Source organism: Lutzomyia longipalpis, chromosome 2 (genome assembly GCF_024334085.1).
Source record: "Lutzomyia longipalpis isolate SR_M1_2022 chromosome 2, ASM2433408v1".
Taxonomy (NCBI): Eukaryota; Metazoa; Arthropoda; class Insecta; order Diptera; family Psychodidae; genus Lutzomyia; species Lutzomyia longipalpis.
In genome coordinates this window covers 821,061-835,468 of record NC_074708.1, presented here as the reverse complement: position 1 = coordinate 835,468, position 14,408 = coordinate 821,061, and the positions used below count along the sequence as shown (strand labels likewise).

Genomic DNA, 14,408 nt, shown 5'->3' with positions numbered 1-14,408 from the left:
TTTACCCTAGAGAGGCAGCGTTTGATCGCGCCCTTCTCAGGTGTGGCGGGGATGCTGTATCGCGGGGTAGCGCTTAAAGCAGCTATTCTTCTCCGCTAATAATTCCTATTTCATCCTCCTTCTACACGTCTGTAAATGCTGTGTTACCGAAGTTTATGGGAAACGTGTAAATTCCCACAACTATCAATTGATGCTCCTGCGGTAGTTCCCCGGAGCTCTGCTTGAGACTTAGGTGTCTAGTTCGTCGGCAACAATATCAATTTTAATTACAGGGGGATGCCCAACCCCGAGAAATCAGTACTTTTCGTGAGGCAGCACGTTCTTCCAATCAAAAGAAGGGATCAGTTTGCACAATTCCTCTTGCAATTGAAAGTACATTTAATTAGCTTTCGATTGATCCCTATCTCATTATCGAAATAACATTATTAATATAAAAAAAGTTAAAGTGTTTCTCGGGAATCGGTCGAGATTGAGCGAGATTCGAGAATTCCTCATACATTTTGTTCAACAAAAAGTGACTTTTCTTCACAGAAAATGAAGTTATACCATCCCCTTGTTTAATTAAAAAAAATATTTTGCTACCAATATTTTTCTTTACATTATTTTTGTAAAATAAAAATGTAAAGAAAAGTATGTAAAGAAAAAAGCATGTGAAGAAAAACATTTTTTACATGTAAAAAAGCATGTAAAATGTAAAAAAAAAATGTAAACAAATCGCCCAACCCTGTTTATTATGTTTTAATGGAGATCCTAGGGTAGGTAAAAATACAGCTTCAAAAATATTTCCGGAGGGGTTCCGATTAAAATTCTATTTAGGAAAATTCTTTACAATATAGCAAACTCGATAGATTAGTAATTGACTAAATAATTAAGTGAAAATTGTCGGTTTCTAGCGTCTCAGGAAAGCCTCAAAATTGACTCACGTAACACCACTGTATACTCCATTTCTGATTTTTTTTTCACCTAAAAAAAAAAGAAAATCCCCTTCTGCAGTTCAATTGAAACACCGTGCAATTTTATGTTATGAATTCTTTATTTTTTACAAATCAAAATGAAAATTTGCGTGGCGATCCACTAAATATAAAATGGAATGGAAATTGTAGTTTTTTTTCTTCATTTTCCTTTATTGCTCTCACGTGGGAAAATTCCAGGCAATAAGTTTTTTTTTATTGAGAATATTTTCATCATTATCCGCTTGATTAAATGCTATGTCACCTTAATAAGTTTTCATTTATTAATCATTCTATTTTGAGGGATTTTTTTCAGTATGTTGTGTTCCTTTTTCTTTCTTCTTTAAAGACAAATACTGCGCGAATGGAAATGCAATTTCTTTTAATTATGTAAAAAAAAACGAACACATTCTCAGCTTAATTATTAATTATTTTAAATTGTAATTAAGAAAAGAGAAAAACAAACTAAAATTTAAGTCTTTTTGCGCGTGGAAAGAAATTATTATTGTGATGAGACCCTAAATGATGGAAGCGATTGTCTCTTAAACTTTCTTTTTTGTTCTTCTAAATATATAATAAAAGAAGAATTTTTTAAATAGGTAGTAAATTGAAAGTCTATTCTTTCTTTAATTTTTTTAAAGGAGAAATAAATACATTTTATCGCAAATATCTCTTAAAAGGATTTTCTTCCTTTGCCAAATTCTCATTTAAAAAAATCCAATCATAAGGAACTCTTGCTGACCAAAATGAACATTTTTTTTTCACAAAAAATGAAATTTTGCAAAAAAAAAATCAGATAAAAATGCATTCAATTCATACGCTTGTTTTTTACTCATTTTTTAATAAAAATAAATAATTCTTACATTACATTTTGATCGGCAATGTTTTTTTTTTCTTTTTTACTTCTTGTTTTTTCTTAAGAGAGAAGGAATGATCGGTGTCTTTTATTCATTCTTTTTTTTTATCAAACTTGGCAGAGAAAAAAGTTTATAATTCTTATTTAAAAAAAAAAGTTCATGAGAAAGGGGGGAATAACATAAACTAATTTTTTTCTTCATTCACAAATTCAAAAAAAATTAGTACTTTAAAGACAAAAAAATATATAAAATGTGTAATAATAATTAATAAACAAATGGACCACCGAAGGGCTAAAAAAAAAAAGGATAATTGGATAATTCTTCTTTATCTTTTTGCCTTTTTTTCTTTCCTAATTTTTCAGCATATTTTATATAATTTATTTCTTAATACTTTGACCCAAACATTTCTCGCGGTTTAATTATTTTTTTCTTTCTTATTGTTTGGAATTGTTTTCTTCTTCTTTATATCAATGCGTGAATAAACTTGGATTTTTTTCATTCATTTTTTTTTATCATTTCATTTTCAAATGGAAATCTCCTCTTTTTTTATGCAAAATAAAATTTAAAGAGATGATATTGTGTGTGTGGGTGTGTGGATGTTGTGAATTTTTGTGGAAGGGGCGCACACGTGAATTTAGAAGCACTTCCTGTGGACAATGGATGGTCCGGACTCATCGTACTCCTGCTTGGAGATCCACATTTGCTGGAATGTGGAAAGTGATGCCAGGATGGAGCCACCAATCCAGACGGAATATTTACGCTCTGGTGGTGCAATAATCTTAATCTTCATGGTGGATGGGGCAAGGGCTGTGATCTCCTTCTGCATACGATCAGCAATTCCTGGGTACATTGTGGTACCACCAGAGAGAACGGTGTTGGCATAGAGATCCTTCCTGATGTCCACATCGCATTTCATGATGGAATTGTAGGTTGTCTCATGGATACCGCATGCCTCCATACCCAGGAATGATGGTTGGAAGAGAGCCTCTGGGCAACGGAATCGCTCATTGCCAATGGTGATGACCTGTCCATCGGGTAGCTCGTAGCTCTTCTCAAGGGATGACGATGATGCAGCTGTGGCCATTTCCTGCTCAAAGTCAAGAGCAACATAGCAGAGCTTCTCCTTGATGTCACGCACAATTTCACGTTCGGCTGTGGTGGTGAAGGAATACCCACGCTCCGTGAGGATCTTCATAAGGTAATCAGTCAAATCACGTCCAGCCAGATCGAGACGAAGGATGGCGTGGGGGAGGGCATAACCCTCATAGATTGGTACGGTGTGGGAGACACCATCACCACTGTCCAGGACAATACCCGTGGTACGACCGGAGGCGTACAGTGACAGCACAGCCTGGATGGCCACATACATTGCTGGTGTGTTGAAGGTCTCGAACATAATTTGAGTCATCTTCTCTCTGTTGGCCTTTGGATTGAGGGGGGCCTCCGTGAGTAGCACTGGGTGCTCCTCCGGAGCCACACGGAGCTCATTGTAGAACGTGTGGTGCCAGATTTTCTCCATATCATCCCAGTTTGTGACAATACCGTGCTCAATTGGGTACTTCAGGGTCAGAATACCTGGAAAAATTCAAAATTTCATCTTCAATTTTTATTTTCTTCTTCCTTTGTTCCTTCCGGAAAAATTCTCTAATGAAAAAAAGGTTTCAAAATTTCCCAATAATTTGAAAGTTTCATTAACCCTTTAAGAACCGCGATCAATCTAGCAAGTTCATTGAACTAAAAATGATTTTTGTTAATTTCTCAGAGCTCAAAGACATTTTTAGCAAAAAACAAATCCCAACTCAAAAATTTTCGCTTATTCGTCCTTCCTGATCCTGTGAGTCCTTTTTGTGCTCATAAAATGATCAGGGATTGTAAAGACATAGTCCTGTACTAATTTAGACTTAATATTCATAAAATAACTAAACAAAATGAAACATTTTCAAAATCGAATCTTTGGGTCAACGTATGACCCAATGGACCTTAAAGGGTTAAACTAAAATGTAGATTAAATTAATTTCCAAATCATAATTAATTTATAATGAAAAAAATAGTTCCATTTTATTTTATTTTAACCGTAGATAGAGAAATTACAAATTCGTCTGCCTTTCTTCTGTCAATTAAAGCATTAGACGTAAATTAACCTCGTTCGTTATTTATTTTGATTGAATAAATTGAACTTGTTTGTCTCACTGTTTATTGACCTAGAAAATTTTAATTATTAACCCTTTATGGAGTTTTTTTGTAGGATTTTTAAAATGATTCTTAAGGTTTTTCTTTAAAGTTTTTTCAAACAAATTGTCTTTGTTTTTTTATAAAAGTTTTTAAGAAAAAAATTTTGTCTTGAATATTTTTAAGGATAACAATGTAAAAGGAAAAATACACAAAATTTCATGAAACTTTCAATTGAAAGAAATCTTTAAAACCTTCTGTTATTTTTTAAGCATTATTTTTTAGTTTTAAAGAGAATTTTAAAAAATTGAAATTTTAAGATTTCAAGCGAATTTCAAGGGTTTCTTGGTCGCTGAATAAGGCCTATTGTCGGACAATTCTCTATATTTCAACTCATTACTTAAGGTTAAAAAACATTTTTAAAAAAATTAACTCTTTAGCAAAAATCCCAAAATTTCATGAAACTTTCAATTGAAAGAAATTTTTAAAACCTTTCTAAAGAACTTTTTTTAAGACAAAAATTAAACAAATTAAAAGAATTTTCTGGCTTCTTACCTCGTTTGCTCTGAGCCTCATCACCCACGTAGGAATCCTTCTGGCCCATACCGACCATCACACCCTGATGCCTTGGGCGACCCACAATGGATGGGAATACGGCACGTGGAGCATCATCTCCGGCGAAACCGGCCTTGCACATTCCGGATCCATTGTCAACAACGAGCGCAGCAACTTCTTCGTCACACATTTTGATTTCTGCAAAAAGATTTTACAAAAAAAAAAAAAGAAAAATTAGCCGTTGAACGCAACCGTTATACAGAAGAGAAAATTTCAACCGCAAAAAAGAAATGAGAATTCAAAAAGGAGGGGAAATGAACCGGTGGTGAAGAATGCGCAGGCGTCGCTTGCCATCGCATTCGCACTCCCATGAATTGGGTGGGGTGCGAGTGAGATGGGGAGTGTTCAGAGGAAGGTGGTTGCCGGCGTCATGGTTTTCACGGGAAAATGCCAATTTGTGGATGGAAAAACGTTGAAAATACCAATGGAAATGGCTCCCAAGAGGCACCCTCGTGTGCTTTGAGACTCTTTCGGGGGCTCTCTGTGGGCGCACTGTGGGAAAGTTTACAACAAAAGAGGCACAATGCTTTGAAATTGGGGCCAACGCCCAAAGCACTCTTGGATTGAACAAAAAAAGACTTTTTACACGGAAAATCCGCAGGTGGTGGCCACCTACCTTGTTAATGGAATGCACTGAAGGAATTTATTCAAAAACTAATTCACCTTTTGTTGGCAAATTGGGAGAGAGATGATTTAAATTGAGATTTTTTATTGGATTACAATTTGAAATAAAATCAAAGTTAACTCTGCAACACGCACTGCACGAGAGATGAGAGGCGAGTGACGCCACGGTTTCAGTGTCGAGATCCGCTAAGGCCAAATTTGTATGGAATATCGTCATCCCCACCACGGCCCATCGACCAACCACGTCACTTTACCATATATGGCAATGTTTCAAAACCCGAGCGGATTTTCCCCTCACGGCGGGGTAACACACACACTCACACGGAGATTTTTTTTTTGAATTTGGCGCGCGGCCGTTAAAGGGATTCCCAGAATTGAATGGATGTGGGAAGGAAAATGAAGAGAAGAAATTCTCATTTTGCAGAAAAAAAATGCAGAATTTCTGGGAATTTCTTTCACCGGCAGGTGCACTAAAATCACCACGTGTGGGCTTCTCTCTCCCTCTCTCAACCTTTTAACTCCTCTTTCACCGATTCACCTTCCCTTTGGGGATTTAAATTCTTTTCTTTCACTTCACAAAGAAAATTTTCTCAATTTTCAAGAAAATTCTAAAACACTTTTTTTTTAAATAAAATACTTACATGAAGATTTTTTGGTGTTTAAAAGCGAAAAAAATTGAAGATCCTAAATTAATTTAAATATAAACACTAAATTGGGGGGTTAATCCTATTTGGTTGTTTTCGGGGGAGCTGTAGCTTTTAATCCTTCTCCTTAGGAGGTTGTACGTGATTTACTTTTTTATTTTTGCTGAACTCCTTTGCGATGTTCACAGCACGAGAACGCGAACGTTTGTGATAGAAAATTCAAACCATATTGCGTATATAAACGAAACCCCCACTCACCGGCACGATGGGGCTCAGGCCAATCGTCGACATTTGCCCATATATGGCATTATGGATGCAACATGGAATTGCTGGTATGGCCCCGTCGCGAGAGCGCGCACACACAGAGATCCCGGGCTCTTCTTCCACACACAACACCAAAGAAAAATTTTCAAAAAGAAAAAAAGTAATATTATGTATGAATTCCCGCGACCAAGGGGGGTCAGGGACACCGGCGGCGGCAACATTGTGTCGTGTGTGCAGCAGTCAAGACTCACCACAAGTCAAGATGCCGGGTATGGCTCTTATCAGCAAGGGCTCCTCCTCATACACCCAATCTTGATAAATGATAAGAAGGTGCTGCGAAGGAATGTGATGCGGCAGGTCTTGTGATCCATTTTGGGGTAAAATTTAACCCACAGAGCATCTTATCGCCTCAAACACAACCTACATTATATAGCACATTCCTAGGTACTTGCTGAATGTACTTGCTAAGGTGCTGCTCCTCCATCGTGGGTCATCACCTGGGACTTCTTGGAAACAGCAGAGTCACACACAGAGCCAAAGAGAGCGATATGGAAGTAGGTACCATTTACACGGCTGATTTATGGTTGTATTCATTTAAGGAATAAAAAAATGAGATCATTTTCCACGCAATTTTCACACGCGATGTCTCCACAAACGGTGCGGCTTTTTTGGCTACAGCTATAGCTCGTTCTCAGGTCTTTCAGTCGCAGCATAAACATACATTATAAGCAAACTCATTGTTGATGAGAATATTGAGGAAGGTAGTCATTTTTTGCAACATTTTGTCCAAAAAAAGTTTATAATGAGCACCTTTCAGTTCTTTCAGGTGTTCTTAGCTTGTAAGAAACAAACAGCTAAAAAGTGAAATGACTGATCTTTCAGCTAAAAGAACTCTTCAGTAGAATTTTTTAAAGAATAAAAAATTAGTTTTAAACGCAAAAACAGTGAGATTTTATTCTAAAGATAACCTGAATTTACAATTTCTTTTCTAGATCAAGGTATTAGGTACCTAAGAGCATTGAAACGTTTTGATCTCTTCAGAATTTTTTCTCTTAAGACCCTTAAGACTTTTCTTTTTGCGGTTCCTTTTAAATTATTTCCCAAGATTTTAATTCAAAAATGTACCTTGAAAATCATTGATTTTCTAAAGCCTTCTTCAAGAATTATTATCACAAATTAAGAAGATATATATTTTTCAAATGAATTACTCCACCTCTCAAAAAAAATTAAAAATTCATTAGATTCTCTTTCCTAAAATAAACTCCGCAGACGGTTAAATCTTAATTTTTTTTGTTGTATTTCTAAAACCGTTTTTCTTTGCATTTTTGTATGTTCCATTTTACCAACTATTCGCGGTTTAGTTATCATGACCAATTACTTGAAATTTGCAATGCAATTGGGAGTGGAAATTACCAACAACAACATAAAAATCTGTGAAAAGTGCTCTCGATCGTATTTTTTGAACGAGAAAAAAAGAGAAATGCGCTCAAATTTGAAATTCAAAAGAGTCACAGAGAGATGACTTTCGCGCGCGAAGATTTTGGATGAAGATCGCATCATCAGAAGTATCAAGATCACGCCATTAACACTCAAGAGATATTTTTGTGCTTGTGTGGAGCTTTTTTAAAGATTTTTTTTTTGAGAAAATGATCCAGTGTGGAACCACTCTAGCTGGTTTTCTTTATGCATGTGATCACAAACGATCGCAACGATCACAAGGAGTTTTAAAATATAATATTTACAGAGAAATTGTCCGTGAAAAAGAAGAGGAACGATATAGCCCACGTAAGACATTCTGGAACGTACAATTAGCATTAATTTTGTTTCTCTTTTTTTTTTTGTTCTTCAGGTATAGACTTTTATTTTGCAAAATTCCTCTCTCTCTCGACCGGGTATTATGTCATAAGCGCGCGCGAGGTTTGACGAAAAAAAAAGAACAGCAAAAGAAACAAGAAAATCTTATCTTGGAAAGAAGAAAAAACTCATGTTTTTCCACGTATTTGGATTTTATTCGCGAGAGGTTTTTTTTTCTTTGGCGGCCGGTGATCTTGTGAGCTGTCGAACATGAACCATTGTGGGGTAGATTACATTACCTACATACATATAAAGGCAATGATAAGGCGCCTTTTCGTATCTCTGAATTATATGCTTGCACAAAAAATGCTCTTTCCTCGCAAAGTCACGAAATGAAGCTGAAAAAAAAAGTTAAATGACTTCGTATAGATGAGAAAAATAACCATATTAGGGCAGAATTGGACAGTCGATTGATTGGGAGGCATCAATTGGATATATAATGTTTTCAATTTAACTTTTAATTAAACTCTGCGTGCGATTTTATGCACACAACATACAATTTATATTGCCATTTAGAGAGACTATTGAACTTGATATTTTCCATTTATGTTAATGAGTCAATTGTTGAGCATACTACGCCCGTTTCTTTTTATTTCTCTCACATTTCGTCAAATTTTAACTCTTTTAATTGTGACTCTTCACGCACCACAGCGGAAGCATTTTATGTTCTCTTTTTTTGTACATTATTTCATTTTATCTTTTGGTCCTCACACTCTACACGAGGATTTATTCATTATCACAAACATGATAAAAGTAGCAGCATGACGAATTGGAAAAAAAATCAGCAGAAATGAATGTTTTGTTGTTGTGTGTGATTATGCTACTTTTATGGAATGATTCAGAAACATGAGATTTGGAAAATCAGACTCACAAATTCAAGGTTCTTAGTAGCACAACAATTTGCTAATATCTGGGAATTATGGGCGGTGATAAGAAGGGAAACCCGGAAGCTGATTTATTGATTAAATGGCTTCAGACGATTTATAAGAATTTTTCGAGACTGTTTTATTTGCAAAATGAATTCAAAAGATCCAAAATGATATTTTGAACGAGAAAATTCATTTAAAAATTGTTTAGAATATTTTTATACTTTAAAACAAATAAAAAATACTTTTTTTTATATGAAAAAATAAATTATTAACGCAACATAAAAATTAAAGAATTTTTGCAGAACTTTTAGTTTTCTTTCCTTTTCAAAGAAAACAATTTTTTTCAAGAGAATTTATGAAGAAATTCAAGAAGTTCTGAATTTTATTTTGAGTAGGTACTATTTCCCCTCAACACTCATTGTGTATTTTCTTCTAAAATAAACAATAAATAACTAAATTTATTGTGAAGATGACTACCTACTCGTTGAAAGCTAGAGTATTTATATTATTATTTCTTATCACTCCATGTTTGCATTTGTGATTTACCCAATAAATCATTCCATTGAAATTGGTGGTCAATGAATCATACTTCCTGTTTTAACATGCCATTCTTCCTCGCTTTTTTGCATAAATTTTTCTCCTCCAACAAATATTTTTGTCAATATTGTGGTTGCAAAAAGGAACAAAAATAAAATAAAAGAAAAGAAATCCGCAGTGTCTGCGAAAAAGGCGTTCGGCTGAATCATCCATGAGGAAGAAGGTACCTACCTATGTATAATACATAGAATGAGTAGTGTTATGTATGTATAGGAGTCCCGGAAAGCCAAAATTGTGCATTCGAAGCAAAAATAATATTCTCACACAAAACTTTCCGCAGCAGCAGCGTGGAAATCCATAAAATCACTCAATGGTGAAATTTACCGTAAATTGCTCATTGAAATTTGATCAATTTTGAGGAGAAATCTTGATGGAAGCTCAAGAAGATGCGAGGTGGAGAACCCATAAGAATTTCTCATTAGAAGACGTGTAGATATAGCATAGAGAGAGAGACTTAATTCATGGACCGTTTTTGTTGTTAAGAAATGCGAGCTAAACCAGTAAACACCGCTGCGGCTCTTTAGTTATTGTATTGATTATGTTGTTGTGTGGCAATGATTTGAACTCTGGCATGAGCGCATGATGGAATAAAAAATAAATCATTAATTTATGCAGAAGGTGATGATGATGCGGGAAAAGTCAATACGCGATGACTCATCTGGATTCTAAGAGAGGATTTGCGAGACAAATTGTGACTCTGCGATACGATGACTCACTATAAATTCCTGCCCTGCCCTGGTGATGGCTTCTATGTCTACGGGGGTGGTGGATTAACAAATAAACATTGTCCGTCTACACAGGAGAAGCAAGAGGGTCCCTGTTGTGAGTCAGGAGCAGCAAACGCACGTAATTCGCATGTTGTCTCGCCGGTATGTACGAAAGTCTGGCCAATTGATTTTCCCGCAGCAGACGCTATGTATGTATTTGGGTCTCCTCAGCATACCTCCCCAACTCCCGTCGTTAAACATGCCATCCAGTGCGCATGCAATCCACCCCGTAAAAAAGGGGGTTTCTGTGCGACTCAACGAACACTACACATAGTCTGCTGAACAGTTTGGGTGTTGTCTGGCTGCCCTAATATGTACATGTGGTGCATTTTCCCGCAGTTCAGAGACACACTCACCCACTCCCAATGGTGGTAAATGCCATAAGATCTCTGCCTGCATCCCAACCGAAGCACCCAAGAGCATTGTCTGGGTCGTATCTTGAGGTGGGTTCGAGCGACGCGACATGCACATGAAAATCGCATTGGAATAAATTGCAAAATCTTATGTACTTTGCGCATCTTTATAACTCTTAATTGGATCTCTCGTTCTTCTTGTTCACTAAAAACAGTGAGATTTTCTTACATCAAAGAATAAATTTTCTTCTTTAATAAAGTTATTTATATGTTAATATAGAAGATTTTTTAAATGAGATAGAGTAATTTAATAAATTCTTAATGAACTGCATTGTTTTAAATTAAGATGTTGTAAAAATTCCTGAATTTATTTGATTAAACACTGAATATGAGTTTTTTCTTAACCCTTCTATTGCCGAAGGTAAAAAAAAAAGAAATTTGAGCTGTTAAAATAAGTACAATACAAATATTAATGATAATTTGTTTCTTGAATGTTCTGAAAAATTTTAGAAAATTCTTTAAAAACATCATTAAAAATCAATTTTAAAATTCTTTTATAATTTTAATTAATTAAAATAATTTTAAAAAATCGTAAAAGACTTAAAATCTTTTGCAAAAATATTCCTTATAAATCATTTGAAAAAAAATCCGTTTGAGGGGTCGATTCTGATAAAAATTTTTGCTTTTCTTTCATAACAATATAAAAGATGTCCTAAGATTTTGATAGATGGTTATTTAAAAGAGTTTTATTGTCCTTCTATGTACCTAAGAAAAACAAAAAAATTGGTTCTTCCAGAAAACACTCAGAATGATCTTAGAAGACCCCTAGAAAAGTAATTTTCCTTCAAAAACTCGATTCAAGAAAGAAATAAAATGTTAAAATCTTAAAAGGTTTTTACCAAAATTCCAAAAATCTTATAACTAAAGAATTGTAAGAAAAGAAAAGAAAATATTTGTATCAGAATCTAATCCTAGAGTTTGCTTTTAAAGATTTTTAATTTACATACTATTTTTTAGGTTTTTTTTTCTTTGAATTTTTAAAGGACATTGCAGACAACAATTTTTCCAAATCGTGCCTATCATTTACTAACTTCATTACATTAAAAAAAAACCTTTTTCTCGAATTTATTGCTCAGAAAATGTCTCAAAAATCTTTGTAAAAATATTCTTTAAAAAGAATCATTTAAAAAAATTCTATTCTATGAAATAAAATAAGATAATAAATAAGAATAAGATAAAATATCAATTTGCTTGATCAGCAAAAAAAAACTACTTTGGGGTCGGTCATCAACCCCATAGTGTATTACAGACATAGCGTACAAACGGTTAAATTAAATCAGACTCTACATCCCCTGATAGTCAAAGTCTTAACAATTCTTCCTAATAGTCCACCAAATATTATTTATTTTAAATATGTGCAAATGGTGCAAATAAATAAATTTTTTCAGCATTCAAAAATGACTTTAATGGAAAAATTTCAAACATTTTTGGGATCGTCAAACAAACGTTAATAATAAAAAAATCAAAATCAATATAAAATGAAAAATTGAATAAAAAAAAAGACTTTTGGTCTGGAGCAAGAGGTGTGTGTGCTATGTATGTGGGATGCCACCCATTCGTGCCATTCTCCAACGCATTTTGCCGCCATAGTCTACGTTATAATTGGAAATCGTTGAATTTCTATATAAACTATTCTTTCTTTACTAATTTGGTGGTGTGCAGCATTCGTTACACTTTATTGCGGTTGCTTATTGATTTAATTACACCTTATTGCTCTTTTTTCTTGCTCCCGCGCCGGGGGTTTTCTTGAGTGTGGCTGGAGAAGACGGCCACCAAGACGAGGCAAAAATTGAAAGTTGAATGCCAATTATTTCTATATTTTGCTTTTTATGGGCGCGTGTAATGTTTCTTTACATTTTTATTTTATTTTAAAACAGAGAGAGAGAATTATGTGGATTTCCTCCTGAAGATTTATTTCATTAGAAAAGGTATTTCATTTTTTTTAAGTCTGTCATTGCGAGATCATTTTTAGGCAGAGGGTTTTCGTGATTCGGTAGCCACCCACGCGAGGTATCATCAACACAGCATCTCTGACCAAGAGGAGCCCACCCATTGGTAGCTTCAGGAGCAAAATCACGAGAGTCCGAGATTTCTTTGCAATCACGCACTGCAGATCGAGATGATCATCACTTATGCGATGGAACATGGTAATTTCACTCGACACCCTCATTCTATCATCATGTCTGCTGTCCCAGAGCTCCACACACGCCTATCCCAAAGGTAGAGCTTTATTGCTGCAAAACGAGAGGTGATGTGTAAATAAATTCATTCACATACATTTTTTCATCATAATCATCAAATTAATTAATTGCTCTTACCTTTTTAACGTCTGTTACTGTGGCCACAACTAAACAACAAAAGCCATACCAAAAACACGGAGAAATTGCAGCCAAAAAACGTGCAGAGAGATGAATGGCATGGTTGAGATGTAAAACAATAATATAATTCCATCTTACAATCTCACAATAAAATCAACGAAATGTTTTTCAATTTTTTTTCGGGTGAAAATTCACTAAATTGGTCCACAGCATTACAAGAGAAAAAAAAATAAAAAGAAGAAAAATATAATATTTATTTGTAGAGCAAATAGAAAAATAGCCGGTCATCGCACACTCGTGGCAATATTTATAATTCCACGCGTGTTTGAATTAATTGTTGTTTTAAAATTTTGCTACGCGGCACATTTTATTTGCTGTTGCACTTTGTACAAACATTAGTTTTTTGTGTTTGGGTGCCTTCCATGGGCATATTTTGTGCAAGTAGGTGAAATACCGCGAGCGGCAAATTTCCTTTTGAACATTTTGCAGCCAAAACAAGCTCATAATTTATCGAGAGATTGCACTAATAGGTGAAGAGCAAATTTAACACATTCTTTTTTCATCCACCCTGCACACACCTTCTTTTCCTTGCATTGGATGAATAGATAAGGTAAAGAAAGAAAATGTTGAAGGCCAACAATGTGAAATGGATATCACATTACAAGAAAACATTGAGGAAATGCATTTTCACGCTTTACTGCACAACGTCCAATCACGAAAATCTTCATTTCTTTAAGTGATTTTTGTAGAGCATGAGTTTAGTCGGGTAGATGAACAAAAAACAACAATAACTAATAAATAATATTAGAGAAAGCCTTAAATATACATTTTAAATTAAATTTTATGATCTGTTTCAATTAAGTTAATAGGCAGTTACATTTGTGAGGAAACTATTAACAAGTAGGAATTAATTTTTGATTATTTCTTCTTGGGGATAATTTTAATACAAAAAGGACATTATGTAGTTTCGTTGTAAAGTAAGGTTGTTGTCCTAAATAATCTTAAAATTTTATTCAAATGAAGTTGTTTATAAGAAGCAAAAAAAAAACAATTCTATCCTAAAATTAAAACTTTCAACGATAAAAAATTGAATGTAAAAAATATTAACAATTATTTAAATTAGAGATATATTTACTACGTCAGACGTTAGAAGAGAAGTGTCAAATAAGACATGTCAAATGTTGCAAGAGAAACATCAAATGTCATATTAAATAATAATGTTAAATATTAGAAAATAAACGTTAAGAAAAAGTTGCAAAGCTCTGACATTTATCCTGGATTTCTTTGCATTTGTTATTTTCTGTAAAATTATATTTAGAGTGTACAAAGGATTTTAGCTGAAAAAACGTTAAAAAAGAAATTTAAAACTCTGAAAAAATGTCAAATACTAAAACAAGAAATAATAAACGTTAGAAAAATAAACGTCAACCGTTAGAATTAAACGAATAAATTGTAAAAAATCAAAAA

General features: G+C 34.2%; 2 protein-coding genes across 3 annotated transcripts in view; one reads left to right on the top strand and one right to left on the bottom strand.

The window, feature by feature from the left end:
* The window catches only part of LOC129788401 (N-acetylgalactosaminyltransferase 7), a 783,634-nt gene that overhangs the window by 225,725 nt on the left and 543,501 nt on the right, over window positions 1-14,408 (top strand). The window lies entirely within an intron of this gene.
* Window positions 1,015-5,414, bottom strand: LOC129788422 (actin-5C). Of its 2 annotated transcripts, none has more exons than XM_055824478.1 (3): window positions 5,255-5,414; window positions 4,532-4,729; window positions 1,015-3,382 (listed from the first exon to the last, which is right to left on the bottom strand). In XM_055824478.1, the coding sequence occupies exons 2-3, from the start codon at window positions 4,719-4,721 to the stop codon at window positions 2,442-2,444; spliced, it is 1,131 nt and encodes a 376-aa protein (XP_055680453.1). In that variant the 5' UTR covers window positions 4,722-4,729; window positions 5,255-5,414; the 3' UTR covers window positions 1,015-2,441. The 2 variants fall into 2 exon arrangements, with proteins under 2 accessions (XP_055680453.1, XP_055680454.1); XM_055824479.1 differs by having other exon boundaries at window positions 5,208-5,322.